Consider the following 8,307-nt stretch of genomic DNA (forward strand, 5'->3'; position numbering starts at 1 on the left):
AAGAGCGGCACGCTGACTCCCCACTCTCCTTTCAGATACGATAATGGCACTGATAAGGGGGAAATGTTTCAAGGACAGATAACTAGGGAATGAAATGATATGTCTGATAGTTGCTTTAAAATAATTCACTCTGAGGGCCGGGAGGTGGCATGGTGGTTCAGGGCACAGGACGCCCACACAGCGACTGCCATCTACGTCTCAGACCCAGGAGTTTGCTTTCTTGCTTTCTCTTCTCTCTCTCACTCTTCCCCTCTCTAGTCGAATTTAAATAAATAAACAAATAAATAAAGTTAAATTAAATAAATAACACAATTCAGTCTGAGAAGCAATGAGAAGTGGGTGGAACACAGATAAAACGGTTTGGTCATGGGTTGATAATTTTTTTAAAAAGAATTATTTTATTTATTTATTTTTCCCTCTTTTTTTTTTTTGAGAGGTTTTTTTTTTTTTTTTTAAAGGTTTTCGCTATAGGGCGCGTGCGCTCACCAGACAGAGAGAGAGACATAGAGACAGAAAGCGAGAAATCACCCCCTAGGGGGGATGGCCACGCCGCAATCCCTTCTCCTCCATTCTCCTCTCGGGATCTTGGGCACGCACGCACACGCGCCCGGCGTGAGTTTTAAGCCACCGGATCTGGGACTCAACCCACGATCAACTACATGGGAGTCCAGCAACATAGCCATTACACTAACTGCTGGTCCCCCTATTTATTTATTTTTTACATGAGTTTTGCCAGAGAGAGAGCGAGAGAGAGAGAGAGAGAGGGAAGGGGGAGGGAGGGAAGAAGAGCGAGAAAGCAAGTTGCCAGGTCTAGGACTCCAATGGAATTCCGACACCTTAAACACTATGCCACCTGCTGGTCCCATGGGTTGATAATCATTGAAAGGGGGTATTTTGTTTCGTTGGAGAGATTTTTGCTATAGGGCGTGTGCTGGAGAGGCAGAGAGACATAAGGCGAGAAATTACTCCCGGGGGGGATAACCACATCACAATTGCTCCTCCATTCTCTGGAGCAGGCACACATATGCACCCAGCGTGAGTTTTAAGCTGCTGGGTCCAGGACTTGAACCATAGTCGACTACGTGGAAGTCCAGCGACATAATCACTACCCCATTTACTAGTCCCAAAGGGGGGAGGGTTTAAAAAATTATATATTAAATACTAAATAATAAAAGAGAGAAAAAAAAGCATTAAATACAAAACCAAACAAGATAGGGCCAGCTGTGAGGTGGCGGTTAAAGTAGCTGGATCCCAAATGGTCGACTTCATGTTTTCAGTCCTGGACTCCATGGCTTGAAAAACATGCCATGTGCATGTGCGTGTGTGCCCAAAATCCCGAGAGGAGAAGGGACTGTGGCGTGACCATGGTCCTTGGTGGGGTGGGGAGTGATTTCTCACTTTGCCACTCTGTCTCTCTCAGGAAGCCCAACTACACTATCAGCAAAAACTAAAATACAAAAACAAACAAACAAAAAAGACAAAAATCAGCATTTTACAAAGCCTTTTACTTGCCCCCTCCCCCCTAAAAAAAAGGTTTCATGATTAACTGTATTTCAGATACTGGTTAAACAGTTTCTCTATGACAGGACTGTGCAGGGCCTGAGATGTTAATATGTGCATGAATCTCTGAGGTCCTAGGGCCGGGGCGGGGCGGGGGGCATGCTCTGATTCCGTCTGACCACTGAAGCCTTTTATGGGCAGTCAGACCAGATAGCGGAGGAGTGAACTGGCGGGTTCTCAAGCCCCTCCAGGTCTAACAAGCGGGGCCTGTATAGGGAGGTCTCACTGCACAGTAAGGAAGAGGAAAGGGCTGGATAGTGGCCTGGAGGCTCTTTGTTTCTGATGAGATCGAGGAAGGCCTTGAATGCCAAGGACTGCTTCATCATGCACAGCGCAGTTGAGAAGAGCAGCGCGACTGAAATTGTGCTGTAGAAAGTGCGCTTCGGGGCAAATCGGGTTTGGGGTGGGAGAGCAGAGGTGGAGCCTTCCTGCTATAGCCAGGCAGCCTTAGGGATAGGAAAGAAAGACACATGAGGCCAAGGAGTAAGAAGGGGCCAAGAAATGTCCAAGCTACAATGTCAGATGCTTAGGAGATGCGCTGGAAGAAATAAGGAATTCAAGAAAGAAAACCCTGTAGGAAGAACCAAGTCCAGCTGCCATGAGAACAAAAAGTAAATGGATAGAAAGAGTGAGGCCAGCAAGAGGCGTGGTGGTTAAGGTGTTGGATACTTCCATAGGGTCGACCACAGTTCTAGTCCCGGACCTGGTGGTTTGCTTTCTCACTTTCCCTTTCTCTCTCTGTGTGTCTCTCTCTGGTCAAATTAAAATAAATGAATGAATAAAATAAAATTAAATAAATAATTCTAAAAAAATAAAAAGGAGAGCTAACTGAAAAGTACAGCAAACCACAGACCTGAATTGCAGAAACGCATGGGCATTAACCAGATGAATTCAGATCCTTACCCTTAGATGAAGGACAGTTTTAGCTCATAATTTACTATCAAAGCATAGGACTGAGAGCTAGTTGATCTATCAATAAATAAAGGCAGAGAAGAAGCATTCCTTGGGGGGGCTGGTTGAGGGCGCTGGACTCCCACATGGCCGACTGCAATTCGAGTCCCAGACCTGGTGGCTTGCTTTCTCACTTTTCCTCTCTGTCTCTCTCTGGTCAAATTAAAATAAATAAATAAAGTTAAATAAAATAATTCTTTAAAAATAAAAAGAAACACCAGAATGTAAAATGTCTAGTAATGGGAGATAGAGTCACCACTAACTACACATACCATAGCCATCTACAGAATAAAGTTGATATGGAAAGATTTCTGTGACATACTAAGTACAAAAAAGTGCAAGTTGCAAAGTAATTTTGACTTGCTACCATTTATGAAAAACAAAACTACATACAGGCTTATTTGCGTCTCTATTAGCATACATAAAAAGTACGAAAGGAGGGACTTTCAGTTGGCATAATAGCTATGTTACTAGACTCCTATGTAGTCGACTGCGGTTTGAGTCCTAGACCCAGTGACTTAAACTCACGTTGGGCATATGTGTGTGTGTGTGTGTGTATGTGTGCGTGCGTGCCCAAGATCCCGAGATCCCAAGTGGAGAAGGGATTGCAGCGTGGCCATGTCCCCTGAGGGGTGATTTCTTGCTTTCTGTCTCTCTGTCTTTCTGGCAAGCGCATACGCCCTATAGCAAAAACCTCTCCAAAAAAAAAAAGTATGCATAGTTGATTGCTGTGAAGTTCCCCTATAAAGACTGGCCAACCTCCTGCTGCCAGGCAGTTCAATTGCTTCCCTTTTTCCTCCATCATAAACAGCACTGTGATGAACACCCCACCGCTAAGCCTTTGTGACTGCCTCCTTCCTGACTGAGACTTCTCCTGATTGCTTTAGGCACACTGCTTCTCAAACACCTGCAGCAAAGGACCTATCTTTTGCTTTTTTTTTTTTTTTAAGAATTATTCATTTAATTTGGAACCAACAGGTGGCATGGTGGTTGGGGTGCTGGACTCCCACGTGGCCATTCAAGGTTTGAGTCCCAGACCTGGTGGCTTGTTCTCACTTTCCCTCTCTCCTTGTCTCTCTCTGGTGAGTGTGCGTGTCCTGTAATAAAACTTTTAAAAATAATAATGATAAATAAAATTAAGTGAATAATTCTTTTTAAAAATTTAAAAAATTTTTTTTTAATTTTTTTATTTCTTTTTTTTTTTTTTTTAATTTGACCAGAGAGAGATACAGAGAAAGAGAGGGAAAAAGTGAGAAAGCAAGCCATCAGGTCTGGAACTTGAACTGTGGTCAGCTATGTGGGAGTGTATAGCACCTTAACCATCATGCCACCTGCTGGTCCTGTGAACAATTCTTTAAGAAAAAAATAATTATTCATTTAATTTTATTATTATTATTATTAAAATTGACCAGAGAGAGATACAGAGAGACAAAGAGCGAAAGCAAGTAGCCAGGAGTCCAGTGCCTTAACCACCACACCACCTTCTGGCCCTTCTCTTGTGTTTTTTAAAAAATTACTTTATTTAATTTTATTTCTTCTTCAATTTTTAAAAAAATTATTTTATCTAATTTTACTTATTTATTCATTTATTTTAATTTGACCAGATAGAGACACACAGAGTGAGAGAGGGAGGGAAAGTGAGAAAGCAACCCACCAGGTCCAGGATTCAAACTGTCGTCATGTGGGAATGTCCTAGTGCCTTAACCACACACCATCTGCTGGTCTTCTTCTTCAATTTGACCAGAAAGAAACAGAGCCAGAGAGAGGGAGAGAGAGAGAGATGGAGAGTAAGAAAGCAAGCCACCAGGTCTGGGACTCGATCCACGGTTGCCCATGTGGGAGTCTAGTACCTTAATCACCACACCATTTACCAGCCCCTTGTATTTTTCTTTTTAAAGAGGTTTTTGCCTTAGGGTGCATGTGCTCACCAGAGAGAGACTGAGAAAGTGAGAGGGAAAGTGAGGAATTGCACCCCCCAGGGGGAATGGCCACGCCATAGTCATTTCTCCATTCTCCTCCCAGGATCATGGGCAAGCAGGCACACATACTGGCGTGAGTTTCAAGTCACTAGGTCCGGGACTCGAACCTTGGTCGACTATGTAGGAATCTGGCATTTTAACCACCATGACACCTGTCGGTCTCTCTTTTGTATTTTCAATCTGTTATGGACTGGTATTTTTGTAAAGTGCAATGAAAATGAAATGAATATGGAAATGAAAAAAGACACACAAAATACAAGCTCCAAATGCTTAAAAGGGTAAATTTCCTATTGTGCCTATTGTACTACAATAAAGTACAAGCCCATTTTAAAAAATTATTAAATTCAAGTGACATTGTCCAACTGCTACAGAAGTTCCCGACACGTGCTCTCAATGTCTGTACTTCCTGCACAGAATGGACAGGAGAGCAGTTCGGGAATGAACTTAGACTGCAGACTGAACTCTGAGTGTGCTGCTCCACACTGCCCCTCTGTTTTCCTTCCTACCTGTTTACTTGGGTTCCCTCCCTGGACTGGGAGCCCCACCCACGTGTGGCTCATTCCTGAGCACCCTGGACTACGTCCAGAGCCTGCTATGATGAACGCGTGGACGACAGAAATGCTCAGGTAATGTCTGGCGGGAAAAGCCACTCACCATTGGGAACTAGAAGGAGGCTTTTCACGATGCTTCTCAAGGGCCCAAGACTGATCTGATTGGCGCTGGCAAATTCAGAGAGCTGAGCCAGGAACCTTTCCACCTGCAGAGAGGGAACAACACAAACCGGCCATCACTTCCTGAGCATCTCCACGCCGCAGACTCCCGCTCCAGAACGCTCCTTATCACAAAAGGCTCAGAACGCTTTACCTCTTTTGGCTCAGTTAGGAAGTGGAAAAGCACGTCTGTGAGGGCAGAGAATTGCTGTGAAGAGAACACAGAGCATCAGTAAAACTTAGTTCCTGGGGACCAGCAGTTAGCGTAATAGTTATGTCGCTGAACTCCCATGTAGTTGACCACAGTTCGAGTCCTGGACCCGGTGGCTTAAACACGCGAGGTGTGTGTGTGTGCGTGCCCAAGATCCCACGAGGAGAATGGAGGAGAAGGGATTGTGGCATGGCCATACTCCCCCCCCCGGGGGGATGATTTCTCACTTCCTGTCTCTATGTCTCTCTCTGTCTGTCTGGCAAGTGCATGCGCCCTACAGCCAAAACCTCTCAAAACCAAAAAACAAACAACAAAAAAAACCCCACTTCACTCCTACACCAGCGTGCCTCATTGCAGTCAGTGACAGACCTGTGAGCAAAGAATAAAGACAGGCCAGACAGGTAGTGGTGACCTGTTCTGACCATCTGCAAGGTACATACTCAAATCCCACCCCCCTGTGTCACTCTATCTATGACACCCTATTGTGCTTTGGTTTTTAGAGTTTATTGCCTTAGGGTGCATGTGCTTGCTCCCTGGAAAGAGAAACAGTAAGAGGGAAAGTGAGAAATCACCCCTGGGGGGATGGCCACACTGCAACCTCCTTGGAGGGGTGCATTCTCACGTACTCGCTCGCTCTCTCATGAGCACTCGTACCTTCTGGGAAGTTTTACAAAGGGAGGCAGCAGGTGGTGTGGAGGTTAAAGCAGCTGGATACCACAAGGCCAACTGTGCAGTTCAAGTCCCAGGCCTGGCAGCCTGAAAAATCCCACCAGGCACATTACGTACAGGCCCCAAATCCTGAGAGAATGGAGGAAAAGGGACTGCAGCATGGCCAGTGGCCCGTCCCTGGGGATCATTTCTCACTTTGCCCACCCCCCCTCTCTCTATCTTTGGTAAGTGCACACACCCTATAGCAAAACTAAAAAAAGAGAAAGAGAGATTGTGAATGTATGTGTACATCTCTAGACTCTAAATATGTAGATATTCTCCTGCACAGACAGGAAAAGAGTTCTAAAGAGATTACCTGAACAATGAGAGCAGTACTGCTGTGTGGTGAGACTCTGGATGATTTTTTAAAATTATTTTATGACTTTATTAATTTATTTTAATTTGACCAGAGAGGGACAGAGTGAGAGAGAGAGAGAAAGTGAGAAAGCAAGCTGCTAATTCCGGGCCTTGAACCACAGTAGGCCATGTGGGAATCCAGTGCCCTTAACTACCACTTCACCTGCCAGCCCCTGAGACTTTGGATGATTTTTATTTTCTTCCGTTTTGCCTATCCATATTTTCTGGGGTTTTCTCCACACAATAGACATTTTGCTCCTTGTATAACAAGATACCAATCTTTTCCTTTTTTTTTTGTAATGGTTTTGTTGTTGGAACCAGAGAGACAGAAAGATAAAGTGAGAAAGCACCCCCAGGGCAGATGGCCATGCTGCAATCTCTTCTCCGCTGTCCTGTAAGGATTCTGAACACACGTGCACACACAACCAATGTGTTTCTTTTTTTTTTTTTTAAGAGGTTTCTGCTATAGGGCGCGTGTGCTCGCCAGACAGACAGAGACAGAAAGCGAGAAATCACCCCCCAGGGGGATGGCCGCGCCGCAATCCCTTCTCCTCCATTCTCCTCTCGGGATTTTGGGCACGCACGCACACGGGCCCAGCATGAGTTTTAAGCCACCCAGTCCGAGACACAAACTGCGGTCGACTACATAGGAGTCCAGCGACATAGCCATTACGCTAACTGCTGGTCCCAAGCAGTGTGTTTCTTAAGCCACCGTGTCCAGGCCTCAAAGAGGGCTGCCAGCCTCCTTAACCACCGTACTACTGGCTGCCCAAACAGTACATTTTAACACATAGACTCTGTGTGAGGACATGCTCTTCTCGTCTTATGCATGTTAATCCTCCTCTTTACTGGGCTAGCTCATTAGGGACTGATGTCTGTGTCTCCCGATTCCTATGTTGAAGCCCTAACTCCCAATGTGGCTACATTTAGGGACAGGCCTGTGAGGTGGTAAAGGCTGAATGAGTCCCTAAGGGTAGGGCTCTAATCTCATAAAGCTGATATCCTCACAGGAAGAGGGAGAGACCCCAGAGTTCTCTGTCTTTGCCATCTGAGGACATCGCAAGGAGGAGGAAGGAGGAAAGATTGTGACACGGCCATCACCCACCAGGGGGTGATTTCTCACTTTCTCTCTGTCTCTGTCTGTCTGTTTCTGATGAGCGCACGCACCCTATGACAAAAATCTAAAACAAATTAAAAAATAATAAAATAAAATGACCCAACCAACACAAAAGAATGTAAAATAAGGCCAGCTTATGGTCTGGTTGTCAATGCAGCCGATCCCATGTGGCTGACCATGAGGCTTGAGTCCAAGACCCAGGAGCATGAAAAACACAGGGCATGTGTGCCTGTGTGCCCCAAACCCAGACAGGATGGAGGAATGGAGGAAAAGGGATTGTGGAGAGACCAGGTCCTATAGGAGGTGCTTTCTGCATCTCCCTCTCTCTCTGTCTCCCTCTTAGGTGAGTACATGCACTCTGGGGAAAATGAATCTAAAATAAAATGCCTCTATACCCTTTCCTCAGTCCCACTCTCCACAGGCAGTCACTGTTAACACCTTCTACAGCCTTCCAGAAACAGAATTGTATTTAATTTCTTTTTTTTTTTAAAGAATTTTTAAAAATTTAACTTTTATTTATTTTCTTATTTCAATTTGACCAAAGAGGGACAGAGTGAAAGAGAGAGAGATAGGGAAAGCAAACCACCAGGTCCGGGACTCAAACTGTAGTCAGCCATGTGGGAGTCCAGCGCCTCTAACCACCATGCCACCTGCCGGCCCCTTAATTTCTTTTAAATACAAGTGGAGTTGTACTAAAACCACTCCATGTACTTG

At 45.1% G+C, this 8,307-nt stretch overlaps 1 protein-coding gene across 1 annotated transcript in view; it reads right to left on the minus strand.

The window, feature by feature from the left end:
• Window positions 1–5,426, minus strand: part of COMMD7 (COMM domain containing 7) — a gene marked incomplete at its 5' end in the record, with an annotated part of 23,614 nt that extends 18,188 nt beyond the window's left edge. Inside the window, 2 exons of the mRNA XM_014590208.1 lie at window positions 5,145–5,247; window positions 5,355–5,426. Coding sequence (XP_014445694.1) covers window positions 5,145–5,247; window positions 5,355–5,426 — 175 coding nt within the window. The remainder of the gene's footprint in view (window positions 1–5,144; window positions 5,248–5,354) is intronic.
• Between the last annotated feature and the right edge of the window lie 2,881 nt (window positions 5,427–8,307).

This window comes from Tupaia chinensis, unplaced genomic scaffold (genome assembly GCF_000334495.1).
Source record: "Tupaia chinensis unplaced genomic scaffold, TupChi_1.0 Scaffold000418_1, whole genome shotgun sequence".
In the NCBI taxonomy this organism is placed as follows: domain Eukaryota; kingdom Metazoa; phylum Chordata; class Mammalia; order Scandentia; family Tupaiidae; genus Tupaia; species Tupaia belangeri.